General features: G+C 45.4%; 1 protein-coding gene across 6 annotated transcripts in view; it reads right to left on the minus strand.

Annotated features, from left to right (window-relative positions):
- Positions 1-22,490, minus strand: part of LOC119455397 (transcription factor 12) — a 157,707-nt gene continuing 135,217 nt past the window's right edge. For 4 of the 6 annotated variants that reach the window (XM_049668745.1, XM_049668746.1, XM_049668744.1 and 1 more), the window contains 8 exons: positions 18,528-18,612; positions 17,117-17,282; positions 15,376-15,438; positions 14,578-14,658; positions 13,955-14,100; positions 11,624-11,781; positions 10,144-10,216; positions 1-7,409 (listed from right to left, as the gene is read on the minus strand). In XM_049668745.1, coding sequence (XP_049524702.1) covers positions 10,163-10,216; positions 11,624-11,781; positions 13,955-14,100; positions 14,578-14,658; positions 15,376-15,438; positions 17,117-17,282; positions 18,528-18,612 — 753 coding nt within the window. In that variant the 3' untranslated portion in view covers positions 1-7,409; positions 10,144-10,162. The remainder of the gene's footprint in view (positions 7,410-10,143; positions 10,217-11,623; positions 11,782-13,954; positions 14,101-14,577; positions 14,659-15,375; positions 15,439-17,116; positions 17,283-18,527; positions 18,613-22,490) is intronic. The other 2 variants (XM_049668747.1, XM_049668748.1) reach the window with 2 other exon arrangements.

Raw genomic sequence — 22,490 nt, forward strand, 5'->3', positions numbered from 1 at the left:
AACTCAAGCAATTTCATATTTTGCTTTAATAAAATGCTTGCTTAGTGTTGCTCATTTAAAAGCATGTGTGCGTGTGTCAAGCAGGCAGAAGAAATACAACCACCACACATTTTTACGAAAAATGGCACTTTTTTCTTTACTCTGGATGACTGGACCAAGTGTCAGCAGAGGACAACTCAAGTGTATGTGCAAATGGTCAGCCTGAAAAACTCAGGTGTAGTAAAACAAACAGTGGGTACAGCCAACATAAAAAGCGCACGGAGGATAGAACACAACAGAAGCTCAGGTATGCATATGGACAACTTGGTATACATCGGTGGCCACACACAACTCAAAACTGACGTTTGGACAGGATTGCTTACAAAAATATAATAATAAAAGCAGGCAAAAGCAAGAATACTGTGTACAATAAAATGATAACAAAGGCAAAAAAAAAAAGAGCGACAACTTTTCAGAGTTTGAGACATCGAAATGAATGTGACGGGGGGAAAAAAAATGTATATGTGGAGGACAAGTTACTTGTTGATGTACGCGCATGATTCGATGTAGCTTTGTTAAATTACACAATCGCAAAATACAGAACAGAACACGGAGCTCTACTTAAAACAAATGCATCCAGTAACAAAAATCATCTTTTTTCCTTTCTTAAACGTGTTGCGGCTGAGATGCTGCACGTGCCCTAATAATTACAAAATAATAAACGTGCATCACGATGTGTTGACACAAATGTGCGCACATATCAAGTTGCCAAGAAAGCAAAAAATTGAAAAAACAACAACGAAAATGGTGATTTAAGGGCGAGGCGGGATAAGGGTGGGGCTGCCTTAAATAACAGGAAGTACATCAGCAGTGACGCGACTGAATTCAACTCCGTCATTAAGAGAGTGTAGCAGTCCTGCTTTGGTTCTTGCCCGCTCTTGCAGTTTTAACGAGGACGTCGAAGTTTTCTTTTGGTGTCGCCAAAAAGTGACAACAAATTCCACACCAAATCGTGATAACAATAATTTGTCGATTTGGTAGGATCTAAAGGCGTCGGCAAAATGTTGACTCTGGAAATAAAGTAATAAAGGCGGACCAAAAATGGTTCATGTATTGCCGCCAAACGTTGCCTTATAGATGCCTTGCACAGCTGCACTCTCTTAACTGGACAACGAGAAAGCACTGCACCCCCGAAAACAACAAGAAGGAAGCACAGTTAAGTACTCGGAACCAAACCTAGCAACATATTTCAGCTGCTTTCCCGAAAGCCATATAAGCGACACAAATACATGAACTGAACGAGCAATCAAAAATGCATCGGTTTTTCTTTGGCATTGTAAAATTACCGAAAGCGGCGGTGCACACTGCAAAAAAATGTTATCCAGGCGCGGACCGTGTGTAAGGGCAATATAATATTGTCCCATCCTGTGCAATGGTGGTTGTTGAAATTTGCTTGAGAATGTTCCCAAACCCTGCTCCTTTGAAATTCGGCACTGTCAAGAACAGCAGCGGGCATGGCATACCTTAACAATGCACGCGGCATCTGCTATCGGCATTTGCGTGTTGTAAAAGGCGGTTACAATGTCAGCTTGCACTATGAATAACAGTTGCCTCGAACTCGCCTGTAAGCTGGCTTCACCTTTCATAGTCGGAGCTCGGACAGTGCTAGCACATCCTTTTGGGCCTCTCACATATGCAACTGTTTCGGGAAAAGCTCGGCACTGCCATATTCAGAACTGGCCTGTGTTCCCAAAACAGTGCCTGGACGTACCGAGATTAACTGAATGGGGCTAATGCATGAAGCTCTCTTGCGTTGCTTCTCCAGTCCAAAACGAATGTCTCCATATGCCAAAATTTACGGGCGGGGGTGAGGGTGGGACATGAGAGCGAGGGCTGCAACTGCTCCCTGTGGCTTACTTCAGTGCAACCAGCCAGTTTCTGCCACAGTTCAACCTAAAACAAGGCAATATCCATTGTGTTTCTTCTAGAATAGCAAGTCCAATTGTGGGGTTTAACCATGCAAGGCTACATACGTCGTAGTGGGGGCCCTGGACTAATTTTGACCGTGTGTTCGTTAGCGTGCACCTAAATTTAAGTACTCGAGTGTTTCCGAATTCCAGCCCCCTTGAAGTTGTGGCCGAGGATTGAAAGCACAACCTTGTGTCCAGCAGCACAACGCCATAGCAACCGAGTCACCACAGCAGTGGATCATAAGAGTTCCTCGTGGAAGGCGCACATGTATTTTTGAATGTCCAAATATGTTCCCCATTGCGAGAATATCAACAGGCGAAACAGTTTCTCAAGAAGGTCTTCCACTGCAAAGTAACAAGCAAATTCTATACTGTCTTCGCAACAATTTAATCCTCAGTGGAAGTACCAGGTAACTGCTACAGTGACTGCAAATACTGTCATGAGCCACGCCTCAGAAATAACTTGCGTGCTGAAGAGCGTGTACAGATACGGAAACCAGAAATGGCTCAGCCAGTACATGCAAATTAGGACATTTTAAAAAGCCATGCTTGCAACAACGCAACTGCCAGACAGGTGATGCAGCGTGGCTTCTGAAAGTTGTCACTTGCAATTTGATGTGTGACATACTCTGTTTCATACTTTGCATGCATACTACAAAATTTAGGGCCCAAAAAATAGTCAAGACACATTTCAAGCAATAATTTTTAAACATTTTGTGACTGAACTTAACGTTAACAGAACAAGTCAAGCAGTAACAGATAAAAGACACGTGGGTGTCTCGTCACTTTGCAATGCATTACTTTTTAGCAGTCTCTCGTGTGATGGTCATAGCTGTTATTTTTGATGAAATATTTTAGACTCCCGTAAGCTTCAGTCTGTGGCTAATTTGGTTTACGTGATACTTACATAGATCTTACAGATTGCAGGCAAAATATGAAACAGAGTGTCTCGCAGGAATGACACCCCACTGCTGCATTGATGTCAAGTTGATAAGCAACACTTTTGAGCAGTTTGTTTCCAGACTGAATGGTATTTGACAAACTGCACCTGTTTCAACCTTCTAAACCCTGTGTTATGGTCAACTTCCTTTTGGCAACTCCACAGTGCAAAAAAGCCTTTCCACTGCAATTTACGTAACACCCGCCGTGCTAAAGGGGGGAAAAAAAAAAGAGCCTTCAATGGAAATTTCAACATTCATCGCAAGATATATATATATATATATAAATGCTAAAGAAATGCGCATTACATAAATGCATCCTTCGCAAATCACCTGCTGTACAAGTTCATGGGCTACCGTCAAAGGGTAAGAACACAAGAGTACGGTTGAATAATAATCACCATCGCGAAACAAAAATAAAAGACACTCGTCAAAGTTATTTTTTTTCTGCACAATTTACAGCTGAAGACAACCGAGCCACAGTCTTCGACTGTCAAAAAGTACATCAGTACAGTATGCAAGAAATGTCCGCACCTACGTGCAGGCATTGACATACGCCTGTCGTGCATGAGAAGCCATAATTGTCCCACTGGCCACTGAAACAAGCAACAGACTGCCACGGCCAAAGAGGCATTGTATAACGTTGCACCGCGATGGTCTGCCAACCAGCCATATTTCACTGTCGCTGCTTCTACCAACCTAACTTGCAGGTGTGAAACTATGTGCTACGTTCCTAACCTATCATCACTTTCGGTGATAATTCAACTTCATGCTACTTCCACACTAAGTGTACTTAGTCGCATGCGCAGAAGCGTTTCATTTCTAACCATCGACTATCGATCTTGAAAAAATTACGTTCAGCTCTTCATTAAGACCGCCGGTGTAAAGCTTACTGAAGGCATGCAAGTGAACAGCACCTTTGGCACCTTGCAAGCCACCAATGCAGTTTCTACGTAATTTCGTTTAAAACAATATTCCATTTGTTAACAGCACTGAACAGAAAACGTGAATGGCAAAGCACATCACTGCCACATGTAGTGACCCGCGTTTTTATTAACTTTAAGAGATGATTTAGCGCTGTTTTGCTCTCACTCAAATTTGATAACATGATTGCAGCTTTTGGTCCGCGTCATTTGAAGACATGCAGCATCATTGTTTGACCATTTCATTCAAACCTCAAGTTTAAGGCAGTGAAACGGGACCACGTATCCACACAGCTCGTTTCCCCAATGCATTAAGGCTGCACATACGACCATGGTTTTTCTTTTGTTGTGGAGAAACTAGCCAGGCAGGGGTGCTAAGTTTACTGAACAGGGCGGACAACAAAATGCAACCTTGCTGCAATATCGTCCTTCAATGTGGTTAACATAAAAACGCGAGGTCCCGTACGGCACAGTCGTGAACAATTGAGATATGAACGACAAGAGATTACAAAGCAGAGCACCTCTTGCAAGCAATCAATCGAGAGCATGATCTCGCACAGCTACTCATGAGGTGACAAAGACACTATAGGCGGCCGAACACTAAGCACACAAGTTGGAAGCCACGCTGATATATTACATATTATCGAAAGCAGACCTGAAAGAATGTGTTCTGGTTAGCCCTAACTTGTTTGTATTTAAATTGTCCACGATAGCACATACAAAGCTTCAGCAAAGATGCAACAATCCTCTGCAAGATACCTCGATGCCTGGGCATTTCACATCCAGAGCGTTATTGTCAAGGCTTTCAATGCTCGTGCAGCGTTAATCGAAACAGGGTAGGTAGGATCCCACACCATCAGATGACTAGTTGTAACTGCCTGCTACAGTCTCAACCTTCTTGTCGATTTCAGTACAAGTTGTTCAAAAGCTGAGCCAAGAACACCTAAAACCGAGACAGTAGCCAGTTTTGCGACAATTATGGCTGCCCACGTAATAGATGAAGAATTAAGCCACGTAGAAAAAAGACAAGACAGGCCAGTAGTGCAGCATCCAGTCCCAAATTGCAGCTGCAATAAATGCAATAGAGTGGAGAAGAGAGGTGAGGAGGGGGAGGGGGGGAATGGGGCCTAAGAGTCGTAAAAGCAGAACAAAAACAAAAAGACACCGAACACTGCCTTCAGCAAAGCGCCAAAACAGAAATCATCATCTTTCTATCGCCTGTTTTCAAACTTCTTCGTCGACAAACACTAAGCCAACACCCAAAAAAGCCTCCCGTCAAAAGTTTATACAGTAATATAGAAATGACAATGAAGAAAAAACAGATGATTCTATACATTTTTTTTTCGAGTGTGTCCGCGTGTATAATATATATATATATATATTTATATTTCTTTATGTATATAACCTTGCTCGCACACACATGCACACGTCCATGAAGAGGCACGCAAACTCACAAAAACAAGCACTCGAAAAAGGACAGTCATGCCACACATTTTTTTTTTCTCCTCAGGGGAAAACAAAAAGAGAGCAATAAAATAAAAAGAAAGTACGACAGTGAGCAAAAGAAAGGAGAAATAAATTGAGTGATCAATCTCCGCAAAAATAAATTAAAACAGGAGAAATAAAAATGAGACAGAAACCGAACAATCGTGTTGAAATTCCTGCATGAAAAACCTGCCTTGCAGCTCAGCGAACACGCATCATTCAAGGCAGGCGAGACGAAAAAATAAAGAAACAAAGAAAAGAAAACAACAATGAAAGACAGTTGTAGCTTGTCCGTAAATGTTTACCCTTTTACGAAATGCCCAGTTACTGGAGCCGCGGATGGCAGTAGCAACAGTGGTAGCGAGACATTGTGATGCTTTGTTAACTACAATGCAAAAAAATATAAATAATAATAATAATAATATCTAGGGTTGTGTCAAAACCACGATCTGATTATTAGGCTCACTGTAGTGGGGAGCTCCAGATTAATTTTGACCACCTATGGTTCTTTAACGTGCACCTAAATCAAAGTAAATGAGTGTTTTCACCCCCATCCAAATGCTGCCGGCGTGGCTGGGAATCGAGTACGGGACCTCATGCTAAGCAGCACAATGCCATTAGCCGCTAAGCCGCCACGGTGGTCAAGTGCAATGTCAGACCTGCCAACCTTGGAAGTTGATAAAAATAGTACAATCGTAGCCAAAAGTACTAATACACTATAAATTGCTTGGTTCCTCGGGATGTTGCCTGGCTATTACAGAATCGCAGGCTTTCATCTCCAAGGTCGCTGACAATAGGTGCTTTGCTCTAGAATGATCAGTGCCACAAGTGGAAAATTTTCCATCTCAGAATAACACGAAACTTAAGGGCTACAAACAGCTGTTTAAACCATTTAATGTTCATAAAAACTCCATTCATTAAATGTGCATGTAATTTCTGTTGCCGCTGTACATTGGTTCTAAAGTTGGTGCAGCAGCTCCGTGGGTGGATATGAAAAACGGCGTCACCGGCTGTATTTTTTCATATTTGTTTGAAATACGTTTTGCCCTAGGTGCAAATGAAACCTGTGGTAATAATTAGATTACCTGTGGTAATAATGACAACAGTAAAAAAGTTAAAAGAACTGGGCATTGCACAATAAAATCGTACAAGTTGGCAAGCATGCAACAAACGTGAAATGTTTCTCGCGTTACACGAGCGTTGTTGTCGAGGGGAACAGACGGATTGTTATCTATGCCATTACCGATGCGTTACAACAGAAGTTGAGCAGAATGCGGTGTGAAATAACAGCTCTGTGTCCCTTCTGGTTAAAATCCATCGCCACAAGATGGTGCCACCAAGGCACCATCTTGTGCCTTACGCCCACGTCTCCAGTAACCGGTTATTCTGTAAAAAGTAACATAGATGCAAACCAGCTAAAAACTCTCTTGTAGTAAGATAAGAAGAAGGGTGCTTCGACGAGCTTCCCACTGGGAGGAAACAATTGCAAGGTGCGTTTTTGTTGAGCCACGTAGATGGGAGCGTCGCCTGCTCCGCTCGTTTTTGTTTTAAATACAGCATTGTCAGCGATTCTACAACAGCACACGCGCGCAAGAAAACAAAAAGCGCTGCCCTCCGTTTTTTTTTTTTTCCTTTTTCAATCTCGCCGCCGCTGCTTTCCTCCTCCGTGAAACATTGAAATGCACTGATCTGCGATGAGAGATGCATTATGGTATGTATACAAGTCGCGACAGCAAGTCCCGCCCCCACTTGTCAAAAAAAAAAAAAAAAAAGCACGAAGCAGGTCATAAGAGTCCTGGTGCAATAGCCAAACCTGCTTCTCTGTGCGTTTTTTGGGCACGGGCGTGATGAACAATGAGGGAACGAGGATCTCATCGTGTAAGAGTAAATGGAAAAGAAAAAAAAAAAAATCAATCAAGAATGAGGAGGACAACAGGTGTCGAGAAAAGGTGGTGCTGGTCGGGAAGGAAGAACGGTGGCTGCTTTCCTCTTCGGCTGCTGCAGAGTAAAACGCGTCCCCCTTTTTCTTTTGCTCGTTCATTCTACTGGAAGCTGGAAGAAGTCTCTCCTTCAAAATCCAAGAACTTGTGTTGTCGAACAGGCCTGGCGGAACCCTGGAGAACCAGAAAGAGTAACAAGCTGCATCACGACCCGATTCTCTCACAAAGAGGGTTTCTAAGAACAATGCTGCAAAGAATGCATATGCTCTAAAAGATGTTTACACCCTTTTGGGCATACAGTTAAACCTGGATATAACGAAATTGACAAATTCCTGAAAAACTTCGTTATAAAGAGGATTTCGTTATATGCAGGTTCGGCACGAAAATTCGAAAAAGAAACGCTTACCGTATTTACTCGATTCTAACTCGCTCTCAATTGTAACGCGCACCCATTTTACGTTTTCGTCGAAACACTCATCCTTGGAATGTCCCACCAGGTACCAGATGCGTGGACTCATGTCGTTTCGCACAAGCACGAGGCATCGGAAACGAAGAGCGAGCGTCACGATGACGTCGTAGCGTCGTATAGTGTTACAGTAGAACCCCGGTGTTACGTTCCCGGGGGCTGCGCTTTCCCTGCTGTTACGTCATTTTCAGCCGGTCCTGGCACAGCTCCCATAGAACCCATAGCATTGGTAACCCCGCAGTTGCGTCGCAGCTGTGGGACCGTTCCCGCATCATACGTTGCGAACTGCCACCCCGCGCCGGCCCGAGCGGCCATTTTGACTTTTCATGTTGCTTGGCTTGGTGGCTTCACGATGGCATTGGCCGCCCAAAGTGCTGGGGGCGACAACTATGACGTATTTTCGGTTTGCGCCAGCAAAAGTATGGCCCTTGAGATCCGTATTTGCTATATAAAGATGGTGTCTATGACGCGTTGTGGCCCTAAAATTGGTTTTGGTCCATAGATCTTCTGTATAAAGTCCAAGGGTGATAACGCAGTCGCCGCGCGCCGTATGCTGTATGTGCGAGTGAAATCGTGCGAGGGGAGCCGACGACTGCGTCTAAATCTCGCGCGCGCAAGAAAAGCAGGGAGGAAGCCTTCTTCCGTTGCGCTCGAGGCGCCGGCGAGGGGGAAGGGATAGCGGGGCGGCGTTGTACTGTACTCTGGCATCAACTGCGTACTGCGTGGCGGCACGCAGTCCGTATCTTAAAAGCGATCAGCGTTGGGGCAGAGTCTAGCAGTGTAGGTGCGTCGGCGGCTCGTAGCTTTGTGCGTGCAGTGTGTTCTCGGCGCTCAGTTTGCGTTGAAGCGATACACAACAGCACGAAGGTCACTTCGCTCGCTTCTCCAGCGGCGCTTCCACACGCTGCCAGCGTTTGACAGCGTGTGTCCGCGCTCATCGAGTGTGATATGTCACAGTGTGTACCAGCGCGTCGGCAACATCAACTGGAAAAGCAGAGAGTGCCGGCTTGGCAGGCAAGGACAGCTGCAGCAAGCGGCAGGGTCAGGTTTGAATGAAGGGAGGGGGAAAGGTCACGCCCGCGACGGCAAGATCGCCGGGTCGAGGGATGCAGGCCCGCCTCGCACACGCACGCACACGTGCGCTCGCTTCGCATTCCGTCGTGGCGGAGAAGGTGCTTCCGGTTGCTGCTCGCGCAAAAATGACAAAATTTGGGGTGACATCTGTAGGTTGTCGGAGGGGAAAATTCGTTATATCGAGGGGGTCTCCTGCTGCCACTTCGTTACGTAGAGGTCTCAAATACATGTGCTTCTATGGAGTAACGGCGGGGAATAGAAAAACTTTGTTATATCCAGGAATTCGTTATATGGAGGTTCGTTATAAGCAGGCTTAACTGTATCTTATTCCAAATCAGTCTTGCTCGCGTTTCCTTTCTTGAAAACTCTGCACTCGCTACTTTCCTGTCAAGAATGCTATGTCACGCTCATAACACACATGCTGTTTGTAACCATTACACAAAGAAATGGCACACAATATAGATGACGGTTATTGTTCAAGGACAAGCTAAGCACCAAAGAGTGCAAACTTTTCTTAGGGTACACTTCCACGACCATTATTCTTTGACAGTAAGCACCATGACCGAGTTTGTATTCAACCGATGCTGGGCGCATCATAATTCCAAGCTACGCAACCGCAATAGAAGGTAAGTTTTTCCAAATTTTCGCTCATCTCGCAGTCAAGCAGTCCCAGATGCAATGCATTAGAGTGTGATACTAAGCGGAACGGCAGACAATAAGCACAGTCATTAGCATATCATATGTCTACTTCAGGACAAAGGCCTCTCCCCAAATTACCCGTCTTGTGCCACCTTGCTAATTTCATCACACCACCTAATTTTCTGCCATCCTTGACTGCGCTTTTCTTCCCTTGGCACCCATTCTGCAACTATTAGAACACCGGTTATCCACCCTACAGATTACATGGCCTGCCCAGCTCCATCTTTTCTTCTTAATGTCAACTAGAATATCAGCTACACCCGTTTGCTCTTTAATCCATACCACTGTATTCCTGTCTTTTAAGATTACGCCTGACATTTTTTGTTCTATCGCTAATTGCATGGTCCTTATAGTCTTCTCAAGCTTCTTTGTTACTCTCCAAGTTTTTGTCCCACATGTTAGCACGAGTAGAATGCGATGACAGCAGACATTTTTTTACAAGGATAGCAGTAAGCTACCAGTCATCAGTTGGTAATGCCTGCCATATGCGCTCCAACTCATTCTCATTCTTCTCTAGATTTCCTTCTCATGATTCAATTTCCCTGTTACTAATTGGCCTAGATAACTTGAGACAATTCTAAAAGCTTTTTTCATGGATATCTATTAATCACAAATTCTCATTTTCTTGTTGCGAGAAGAAAGTCAAGATGGGCACAAAATAGTACTTGCCTTCGTAACGCTGAGAACTTCACATTTCTGAGTTACTTGTTTCCCCATCCATGGGTTGCGAATACTCGGTCCACTGATAACACAAGAGAAAAAAAGAATGCAAGTCACCACCATGGCATCATCGCACTGCCCTGAGAGCCACTCTATGAACAGTTAACAGCACTTTCACATGCACAACCCTTACCCCCAAGTTACGACCCTTGAGAATGGAAAGAGGGAAGGAAAGAATCAAAGTATGTGGCAGTTGAAGAGGGCACTGATGTGCACGTTTACAAGATAGCCCGAGAAGCAGACAACATAGCATCGTGCATCATTTAGAATACAGTCAGTTCCAGTATATCAAACCTATAAATATATCTACATTGAACAGTCGTAAGATCCTCTTGGAAATCCAATGCAAAAGTACAGTGCTGTACTACACATCTACCGATCTCCTATTCACTACCACATTCGATATAACAAATGCTGCACTCCTGCACGTGCACTTGTCCCAACGAGGAACTTCAGTGCCAACAGCACTGTTTTGCCAGATGCTGTCCCACAAGACATTGAATCTCAAAGGTAGTGCATGCCATGAAGGAAAAATGAGCCGATTGCTCGTCTCAGTTTTTCTCTTTGCAAATATGGTTGGCTTGTGCAAACTGTGGACACTTTTTACCACAAGAACGCATAGCCATGCTACTTCAAGAATGTGAAAGGCCTCTTGGTTCAATACACGTTCTACAAGGAGGCCTGAATGACATTCAATCTTTCTACTGAGTGGCTCCAGGTATGCGATGCCTAAATGGAGATGCTGGGTTTGTCTTCCTGTAGACCAGGGGTATCCACCAACAAACAGCATGTTAGGGTTCCCACAAGCAGTCAAAACGAATCCGACCCCAACCACATTATGGGACGAATTTTTACATTTTTAGCAAAACCCCCACACGCCAAATCCACACTTTGCGGAAAGGCCGTCACGGCTCATTGCTGAGCGATTTGCGGGCCCACAGTCAATGCTGAACGGGTTTCATTCGTGTTTGCAGGTTTACACACGCATGGGAATGCACTCAGATGTTCTACAATCTTTAAGCCACTTTCAAATCTAACAGCGTTTTTCTAGTCGACTCGTTGCCAACGTACGATGGTTGAGAGCACGTATTGTAACGGGCATGTTCATGTGCGATTCGCACTAGAAGTGGACTGATGGTGGCACGCCGCAGGCTGGTTCGCTTCCCAAATAAAAATACACAATAAGCACTTCAAAGCGCGGTGCACTGTGGTCTCGCATTTGGCAGACGCTGGCCTTTAGGGTTAACGTTGCTATCAGAATGATGAGAGCACCAGCGACACTAATTTGGGTATGATGATGACAAACTGGCTCACGGTAGCTCATATCTTTCGGCACCACCAAAAATGGCTGCTTAAGTTTTAGCTGTGCAGTGCCAGAGACATGCATGAGGAGAGGAGAAAGAGAGAGAGAGAGGGTGAGAGTACTTACTAGGGTACTTACAGGCAGCGAGGCCAGCCTCTGGTGTGCCAGTGCATCGAGCGCGGGACCCGGGTGGGCCAGGCCGTGGGCGCCCAGCTTGGCCCCCTCGTCGCTCTTTTCCTCCTCACGCCTCTTCAGGCACGCTGTCTTGGGGTTCAAATTTCGCTCTGCACACAACACACGCACGACACTTCAGCAAGCACCGAGGACGGAGAGACAAAGCCCGATAGACCGCTGTACACCACCAGCACAGTCAACTTCCATTAATTCCACCTTGACGGGACCGACAAAGTTGGTTGAATTATCTGGCAGGTCGATTTAAACAAGATCCAGAAAAAAAACGCCGAAACATACGCCAATTCGCTTGGCAGTATGTGCCCGATTCTAGCATGCCACCGAATCAAACAGACGCCGACTTTGTACGTGTCCGAAGTGGTAAACTAACGTAGAAATGACATTAAAGCTCCTAAACAAGATAGAAATCTAACGCCCACACAATTTTTTACAAAGAAAAATTATTGCACAATGGCGGCCGGTTACCTAAAGTCAGCTTCGCCGCAATACATCGGTGTTATGCGGCAAAGCATGCAAATGTCGCAAAGGCGGTTTTGATTTTGTGTGCAGGTAATCTGATTCTGTGCACGCAATTTTCAGCCCAATTTTCTTCTTTTTTAAAAAAAGAAGAAAAGGCATGGGTTAGAATCAGGTAAACACCATAATAAAACATTGTGAGCTATGGTTATGGCTTGAAAATCTTACTATGGCGGGCCGAAAATAGGCGTTTTTGACGAGAGACGACCTGTGCTCAGCACATTAAGGGGGGAAGCGTGTATTGAAGCCTTCTTAAAAGCCTTTTTTAAAGCCTCCTTTACCAAATTTAATTAAAATGCAGTCTTGTTCAGCTTCTCATGCTTATTTCAAATAAGCAATCATTTTTATAATAGGCCAAATATAGTTTAAAAGTTAATCAAAATTCAATTACTATTGTTTTCAGGTAAAATGCAGCAAGGACTAAGCACCAAAATATCACTTTAGGCAAATAGCTAGATACTAGGAATAATCAGGTTCACAATGGTAAGAATCCTTTTTTGGTATGACTTGTATTAACAATTATACAGCGCTCCAAAGGGCTGTGTTCAAAATGTGGCTAATTCATAATTTATTGTGCAGCTAAGAAAAAAAAAATCAATTACAACCAAAATTTGAATATCTGCTTCTACCATTTTTTGCATTATGCATTTATGTAAATGCTATAAAAAATTATGATTCTAGGTGCCCTGTTGGCTGAGACATTGCTCCCAAAAGACTGCAAGACGCCCAAGCTCAAGCACATTTTTAATCGGATACAACAAAAAGCATTTGAAATATTTACATTGCTAGACAATTTGTGGGCAACAGGGATATAATCTACACTGGAATCTCGTTGATACAATCTCCACGGGAACTGGAAAATAAAGCATATCATCTGAAAATCGTATGATCCAATGTATTATCCAACCAAATCGTATTATCGGGAAGAGAAAAAGAAAACTTATCATCCCAATAAACGTATTACGCAGAATCGTATCAACAAGGTTCCACTGTAATCAATCTGTGTCACCATAAGGGTCAGGCACGTGCGTGCTCACTGGTCCAAATTCAAATTAACTGAAAAATCCAATTAACCGGAGTCGAATTAATGGAAATCTACCATACAAATGAAGTGTTGCACCAGCATTGATTGGCCTATCTAGTGATAACTATGCCCAACCCCACCCTCTGGTAGGCACTGTTGGCCGTGAGGGCGGACACTTTTAATAAAGCACGTTCAGCTGCCTCTTCGCCTGCATTACATGAAGGTATTACGGCACATGCCACTACTTGAATCAGATACCCACGCATGTGGCATCTGCTGCTTTATCACTTCAGTGAATCTTACCAGACCAGCAACATGTGCCACCAATGTATTGGTGAAACACCATACCCTCACATAGTACTACTCAATTTCACGCCGCATGTCTAGGCTGCGAAATGTTCTTTTTGGTGGCATCCATTGTCAGCAAACTTCTTGCCGATTGTACACCCTGTGTGTGACCTTGTTATCTATCCTTGCAATGCTTTTCGTTTGAGTTACTTCAGATCAGCTGGTCATACTGTTATACGACAAGCCAGACATGGAATCTAGTTCCAACTTTGGCACAGCTCCTTTCATCCTAGAATTCAAATCTGAATAGTGCACCAAGGCTATGCCAAATCCAGGGCGTTGGCTGCATCCGAAGCCAACCAGAGCATTGGAAATCAACAACAGCATTTGCTCAAACAAAGACTCCAGCCGAGACAGAGAGCGCAGGCGAGACTCACCCCTGACTTGCTGTTCCAGGCTTGTAATGACCTCCACTGCCTGGTGTAAGATATTCAGCTTTGTCTGGGCCTTGTCTGTCTTCAGGTGCATCATGCACATTCGGCCCAGCTCCTTGAACGCCTCGTTAATGTCCCTTACACGTATCCTGCACACAGCAACAGCAGCACGAGGTCACAGAAATGCAGTGCTGGTGTACTAACCTGCACAGGCTCACTAAAAACAATGCGCGCGCAGGATTCCAAACAATACAGTTTCACAGGATGACAAAATCTTTGAAGTGGTCAACAGTGGTTGTACATTGGATGCCTCAGGACTAGAGCCAATGTTTTGAACTAACGTCAGTTAGCACAGTTTTCTTTCTTTTTTTTAAGATGATGAATCAGCAACAGGTGCACTAGACGACCTTGTTCTGAAAAAGAGGGCTACTCTGGAGGGCCAGACCCCCTGTCAAAACGTTTGTTCCAGTCAGAGACATCTCTTGCCTAACCACGGCTGTCAAGGCATAAAATGCTTGTGCGAACAATACTCTCAGGTGAACTCGTGCGACGAAAGGTGCAACACCCTCTTGGCAAAAAGTGTGCAACTGAAAAGCCAGAGCAGTGCATATACAGAAAGCGCTTACCTTTCCCGCGCATTGTTCGCCTGTCTCCTCTCCTTTTCTCGCTCTGCCTTAACTTCTGGGGGTTCGTCCTCATCTCCGGAGCTGCACAAAGAACACACAGCGCCAGGCAGCGAAATCAGACACAGACAGAACGAGCGTGGCGAGCATGCTTCCAAGTGGTAACCAACAACTGAATGATTGATGGACTTGTGGGGCTTAACATCTAAAAGCAACACTGGGGTTATGCAAGATGCCATAGTGGAAGGCTCTGAACACCTGGGGTTCTCTATTAAAATGCGCACCCAAGTGTTTTTTGTATGTCATCCCTATCAAAATGCGACCACTGTGGCCTGGAATCAAACTTGGGCCTCGTGCCAGCAGCAGAATGCCATTAGCCACTGCATCGGGTATCGCTACATAAGCACAATGCATTGTACTGAGAGGCCAGACAAGCATAGGGCCACTGTACAGGTGTCGTGCCTGTATCTCTACTGTGCAGACAAGCATCACTGGTAGTGGACTGGACCATTACACCTAAAGTCTGGAGATAAGGACTTAATATGCAAATCAACTTCTCTGTGCTAGTCAACGCCCCCCCCCCCCCCCCCCCTCACCCTGCCAAGCTGCACTGCTGTTATTCCCATGCCTATACTTACTGTGTGAGAAGGTTAGCCTTCACATAGAACTTCAAGTCGCTTCATCTGGTTTGTGCTGTATGTATGGTCTAAACTAAAGCATAATCAGGGTCAAACTGGTGATTGTGGCCAAAAAGAGAAAAAAAATGTTTACATTGGATTAAACACAGTAGCAATGACTTACCCGGCAAATGCGTCACCGTGGCCGCTGTTGCTATTGTTTCCAGCAGCTACTTGCCAGCGGCTCCTGCAGACCAAAAAATATTTTTTAAAATTTTACCCTAATTAATGTCACGTCTAAGCATGAAGCAGTGCCAAAGAAGCCCCCCCCCCCCCCCCCTCAAAATAAGAGGGGGGAAACTTCAGGAGGCTAACACTATGCGCATTAATATCACTGAACAGGTTAGTGAATTTCCAAACTTGCAGTGACTGCATACAAAGAAGCACAGTTCCTATTCGATTATAAGGTGGTAAGGTTATAAGGTGCAGTATATAAGGTGCGGTATAAGGTATAAGGGCCAAAAGGAAAACGTGCACAATAATATAGAGTGATAAACAGTCTCACCCATGTAAAAACAAGATTACCAAGACTGTGGTGCTGACACCGTCATATTTAACCAATAAGTGAATCTGTCACCCTCACATAAAAGGCAAGGGGCTACTTAGAAACCTTGACGTAATGTAAGCAATTTAATGTTTTTTGAAGCATGAATGATCATGTAAGATTGAGGCATGACTGACCTCAAATACAGTCATTTCAGTATTCATAAAGGCTTCAGAGCTAGTTTCGCAAGTGACAGAATCATGTAGGCAGAGAAAATTTCGGGAAATTCAGCTTGCCTGTTATGTCCCCTGGGACACTAAATGCACAAGAAACGTTTGTATGCACACCAAGAAAGGTTTTCCAATTGTAACACTGCACCAAAAGGTCAGGCTCTTGAACCTGGCAATATACAAACATTATTTGGACTCCTGTCCAATTTTTTCATTTATTTGATTCATACCTAAGTTGTTGGCTGACACCCATACGTTTCTACGTGTCAAAGCTTTCATTATTTCGGGCGTCGCCAGATAATTTGAACTTGTCTGGTTAGCACACAATCACCTGACTCCAACCATGGCTCTAATGACTACAGTGTCTGCCTTAGGGGCACTAGAGGTCAGGGAATGAGTTGAACTTTAGGCAGGTCCACATCAGCCATATTTCAAAGCAAAAATGGCACCTCACAGTGAATGATTAGTATTTACCCGATTCTAACACGCACAGTGTTCTACAGGAAATTTGTTCCGAAAATCGCCTGTGCTTTACAGTTGGACACGAAACCGAAATCACCTTCGCGACGTTTGTGATAGCCTACCGTAACAGCCAATGCCATCATTGCCATTGTCATCACACTTCACATAGGATGGCAAAAACAATGTGCCTCTTGCAGGCTTTGATTATGAAAGGTCATACAAAAGATACATTATTTTACATGCTAAGCTAGCTGCAAGAAGTCACGGCATGTGTCTGGCATTCCTGAGAACTGCAACTGTCCCGAGACAAACTAACAAAATCATTATTCTAGGCATGGGCCACCGCCCCACTTGCGATTGTAGAAGAGTGACTCAAGAAAAGCAAAATAGGAAATGCGAGACGTGATGAACCGCAACGAGAACGGTGTGTTGTGTTCTGTAGGCAGCCATAAAGAGCTGTTTATGACGACAGACATCAAGCATAAACAAAATCCATTCAGTGAAGGTAAACTGTGAAAGTGTCATCTTATTTCCGATCGCCAGAATCGGAGGCTTAACATCGGGTGCTTGGTTAGGTAACGTTAAACACTGTCAAACAAGGTAGCGGTACGCATGGACATCGTTTCCTCTGCCTTGAAATTCAACCCGACCTCTCTCGTAAGCTGCCCAAGGGGGTTCAACAAACTGACCGAGACCTCTTGCTGGACTTTCCTCCCCCAGAGGAAGACGTGGCAGTCGGGGTGGTCAGGCTGGCGCCCAGGGGACCCGGGGAGTTCGGGGGGCTGATCTTGGTGTGCTCCAGTTTGTCGGCGGCCTCCTTGCACTTCTCAACCTTGATGCCCGGGCTGCTCTCCACTGTTGAGCAAGGGGACATTTACACATCACCACATCGACCTAATCAAAATACGGATAACAGTAGAACCCTGCTGACGTTTTTTTCTAGGGTCCACAGGAAAAAAAAATGTAACAACTGGGAAAATGTAACAGTGACAAAGGCCCCAAATTGCTACAGCAACACTGGAAATAGCTCTGGAACAGATCTGTGTGCATGTATAATTAAGGGACACATATTATGTGCTGTAACAGTGGTTCCTATCCACTCTTAATAGGCTTCACTGCATAAAACCGCTGTGTTGCGGCGAAGCTGACTTTAGGGAGCCAGCAAGAACTACAATCTCGTAGTGACATACTTATCAGAACTGACGACGATGTACTTCTGGCATTCGTACTCTAGATTTTACCTCTGCACTGCTAAATGTATGCGACCTCCACATTTAAACTCAACGTAAAATGCGGGAACATTACCGAAAGCCAACATATGAAATGGGATCATAATACATACGAGTCAATGGGCTTTAGGTTGGGACCACGAAAAGGCGACTTATCAACGGGGTCCCACTGTACATTGAGAAGCACACAACTTCTGCAACAATGCAGAAGTTCGAATTAAATAATATTAAGAGGTTTAGCATACCGAAGCGTCACTCTGGCTATGGGAGATGCCACCTAGGATTTCTCTATTACACACCTAAATCTATAAGCACCCCAGTGTTTTTACATTCCAGCCTCATTGCTATCCAGCAGTATCGAACCTGTGACTGGCGACACAGAAACAAGCGAGTTGTTTTCTAAGTGAGAGGAATGGCGCCCCCATCTGTCATTGATATGGCCATACACACGATGTATGCCATGTCTTACTGTAAAAGCGACAGGTACAGCTAGCCATCTGCTGCCGCAGAGGCTTGTGGGTTTTATCCAGCATTACTGCATGATGCACATTCCTGATTAATTATGAATTAAATGAACAAGTACTGCTCGTAGACATGGCATTGAAACACGACACATAGGGAAATGCCATGTCTCTTACAAAATTTGCGTACAGACAAGCCAGGAGAGTAGTCAGGAGAGCTGTTCTAATAAAATTTGCCTGTTTCATGCACCAATCATTATTATTCTCACAAATTCATTTTACACCGGTGCACTAAGCCTATGGTAACAATTTACACTCTGCCAAATTTCCCTCTGTTGTGAAGATTTTTGTGCCCAAGACACAAGATGAGAAATGTGGCGCAATTTGCCACCTGAAGCATAAACACTTACCATAATGAGTTGGATTCTGGCTGTTTGGAGTCGTTAGCGATGTCCTGCTCCTCATAGAACTGTCAGAGAGGGCAGGTGGGCTTGCCTGAACAAAAGCAATGTGCAATGAATACAAGCACAGCAACACGCAGAAAAAGAATCTACGAAGGCGAGAAGGTGCCATGTTCCTTGCACTTCCGTCATAGTAAACAAATGGATTCGTCCTAATTTTTACACGTCATTAAATGCTAGCTTTCCAAGAAACTTGAAACAGCAAAGTGAACTTGGGGCCCGAGTTCACTGAAAAAGTCATATTTTCTAACAGTGCAGTTGGACCCATACGATTGTATTATGTTATCATATACAGTATGGACCACTTATAACGTAACCGCTTATAGTGCAGGACCGGATATAGTACGGTCTTTTCAGACTCCCGCTAATTTTCCCATAGCACTCCATGTATACGTAGCGTAGCTCAATGATGCTGAATGCCAGGAGGAACCAGAAGACACCAATGCGGAAGGACGGGAGGAGCTCAATTTAAATTTGTCTACAACTACACACAGTGCAGGTACCTTTTCTTGTCCAGAGACATGCAGTAATGTAGAGAGAGAGAGAAAGGGAAAGAAAGACAAGGAGGTTAGCCAGTGTAAATACCGGCTGGCTACCCTGTAAATTCTCAGCCTTGCCTTCGAGATGATTCCCCCAGTTATACAGACACATAATCAGAGCTTCTCTTGTGAAATAATGAGCAGGAAACACTGGCAGGAATTCCTAACTATTATGTTTAATGAGAATGTGGCGATTCTGCTCGCAAGAGAACCGGGCGACACGAAAAGCCCCGCGAGAAACAAAGAAGCAAGCGAAGCATCTTAGCACTTGATGCGTGCTCAGATAAAAAAAAGTGATAAACGTCAGTATTTGCATAAAAACTTCTTTTCGCTGTCGTCTGTCATTGCTTGGGACCACCCGAACTGCCGTTGTATCACCTTACCATTTGCTATAGTTTTTCTTTCCGTCTTTGTTTATTTTCTGTTCCTGTGCCTTGTAAAGTTCCATGTAGGCCACCTGACAAATGCCCTGCATTTGGCCTGTATAAAATAAAAAAATAAAATGATACATCACTTGTTTCTCCTGCTAACGTCAATCCGTGAACCGCAAGAGCTATGCGCGGTACAGGCGTCAGGGCGTGCGCGGAGCAGCCGACAAGCGGGTGCCGCGAGATAGCCCCCGCGCCTTTGCTCCTCTCCGCTGCAGAGTTTTTCTTCATTCGCAGCGCCGTCTGGCGAACACGCTGTGAAGCAGGAGCCAGCGTTGCAGAATGTGTCCCTTCCAGACGAGCGGAGTCGGCGCTCCTGTCTTATCTTACTCCATGAACTGGGGCAAGGGGACCTGGCCACGCAATCTCCCACGCGAAAGGAGCAAAGCGGGAAGGCAGCACGGGAGGGAGGGAGGGGTCAGCTTCTACTCTGCCAACAAATGCGTTTGCACCTGTGCCGGCTGTCGGGGTTGTCGCGCGCACCGTATCTTGAAAGCGATTTCCACACAGCTCTGACCTTTGTATGCACTGTGCTTACGCCGCTCAGTTTCCGTTGAAGCGATAGACCGCACGAACCTGCGCTCGCTGCGGCGGCCGCGTTTCCCCACGCCTGCGTTTTGACAGTGGCTGTCTGCGGTCATCGAGTCTATTCATGTTTGCTTGTGCGCGTTGACACCACGCTTGTTAATTCAGTTAGTAAGTGAATGTGTCAAGTTTATGCAGCCGATAAAACTAATATCCCTACTCCTTATAGCTCTCTACTAATGTGCTATGGCAATTTATGCTTCGCCTTTCGGGCAAAACTGAGACATTTTTTTCATTATTACCTTGCCTTATGCGAAAATCGTGGGTACTTGGACATTAACCTTTCAATGTTCGTAAATTTAAATGGATACAAAACTCCCAGTCACGCGCTTCGATTCTCGGATACGTGCGGCTGCTTGGTCTACATCAGGGGTTCTCAAGCACGTTCGCTCTAGGGAACCCTGCTAAACTCCATGACGCGCCAAGGAACCCCCCCCCCCAAAATAACCGAATTAAGATGTCCTAAATAACCGAATGTCGAAGGTATCAAGAAAACAAATGCTTAACTACGTCAAGACGCTTTTATTTACGCAATGAATCGGCAAATCCTGCTTATATTTAGCACAACACCAGTGCGGAAGCTGAAGTTCTCATTTATCTCGTGACTCATTAGCGCTAGCAGCGGCGAAGACCTCGCGCGCGTATATCCCGATTATTTTTTCGCCAGTCAGCTGCTCGCCAACAAATTGTCTGTCCATCGCGATGTAGCCGGTGCTCTTAATCTTCGACAGCTTTGCACTGAGTCGAAGCAAAACTATTTCTTGCCGCAACTGCTGGGGACGAAACCGTGGCCGCTATCGACGCGATCATGGACGGCGACCTTGCGGTTCAGAAGGCAGGTGGCCGACGCACGCACCCAGTCCAAACGAAACTACCGTTCTCTGCAAGAAGTGCGGACGAAGCCGAGGTCGCTATCGACGTTACCATGGATGGCGACTACGCAGTTGTGAAGGCACGCAGCCGACGCGCGCACCGAGTGAAAACGAAACTACTGCTTGCCGCAACCGCTGCGGACGAAACTGCGGTGGTTATCGACGCGATCATGGATGGCGACTACGCACTTATGAAGGCATGTGGCATGCCGCCAATGTGGTGTTATGCGCGGCGATAAACGCAAGAATAAAGTCTTTAAGGGCACAATTAGGCACGAAGTGCTCCGGCGTTGCTGTCAATCAAGTGCCGCGCACGATTGCCGCTGAGGACCATGGCGATGCAGACTGCGCAGCTTCGTTTCGGTTGGACGCTAGCGCCGTTCTTTCTCTTCTGTGGAGCGTATTTGCGACGTTCCGCGGATTTTTTTTTTCATTTTTTAATTCCTCCAACGAATACGTCAGTGCGCACGCAGTCGGCACCTACGCTATCTACAAACGGGAGAAATGCGCATGTTGGTAAATTACGGCCTCCGAGATTCAAGTGCGAAAGCTTAGGCGCGCTGCCTGTTTTCGGAGGTTAGATGTCTACAAGCTGCTTGTGGATTTATTGCGCAGTTCGCGCGTTGCTGTTACGCGCTGTGATGTGCTTTTTGACATTCGGGCATGAATAATGGAGGTTCTGGGGATCGAGCGCACCTCGTTTTCGCCGTTTTAGCCACTTGGTGACGCGGAACCATGGAAATTTATCAGTGGCTCGCGGAACCCCGAGCAGGGGCCTGCGGAACCCCAAGGTTCCGCGCAGTGGCGTAGCCAAGGGGGGGGTTGGGGGGGTTCAAACCCCCCCCGAAATTTTTTCCTCAACCCCCCCCCCCCCCTACTTACCCGCCCTTTGTTTTCGTCGCTTCGCGCTGACATAATTCATGAAACCGGTGCTACTATCACAATTTCATTCCTGGGCGCTTCCGTTTGGTTGGTAATTTATAGCGAATCATGTCTGCATATGGAAAAAACTGTCACGCTGTTTGTCAAGGCTTTGACACTCTGTGAAGTTTTGGGCGAGAATGTTGCGGCCGCATTCTGAAGCAACAAATGTGCAACAAATGCGGCAGCCGCATTTTAGATGATGGCGAAAACGCTCGAGGCCCGTTTACTTAGATTTAGGTGCACGTTAAAGACCCCAGGTGGTCGAAATCTCCGGTATACATTTCCGCCGCTTCCCTTCAGGTGCTGGTTAGGCCGCGCTCGCGCAGGATCTTAGGCTACGTTTACACTTGGTCTCGAAGCTGTAGGAAGCGGCAAAATCTTGCAAAAATCCGTCCGCCTAGGCGGCAAAACAGGCAGAAAAACAGGCTGCGAGCCAAATCAGTCTCGGGCCGATTTTTTCGCCATGGCGAAGCGGAAAGTCGTTCTGCTTCACTGCAAGCTGCATTATTATGTAAACAACTGGTCGTAAAATTGAACATGGCACCAGAAGTGCAGGCTGTAATG

The sequence above is a fragment of the Dermacentor silvarum genome, chromosome 6, assembly GCF_013339745.2.
Source record: "Dermacentor silvarum isolate Dsil-2018 chromosome 6, BIME_Dsil_1.4, whole genome shotgun sequence".
Lineage (NCBI taxonomy): Eukaryota > Metazoa > Arthropoda > Arachnida > Ixodida > Ixodidae > Dermacentor > Dermacentor silvarum.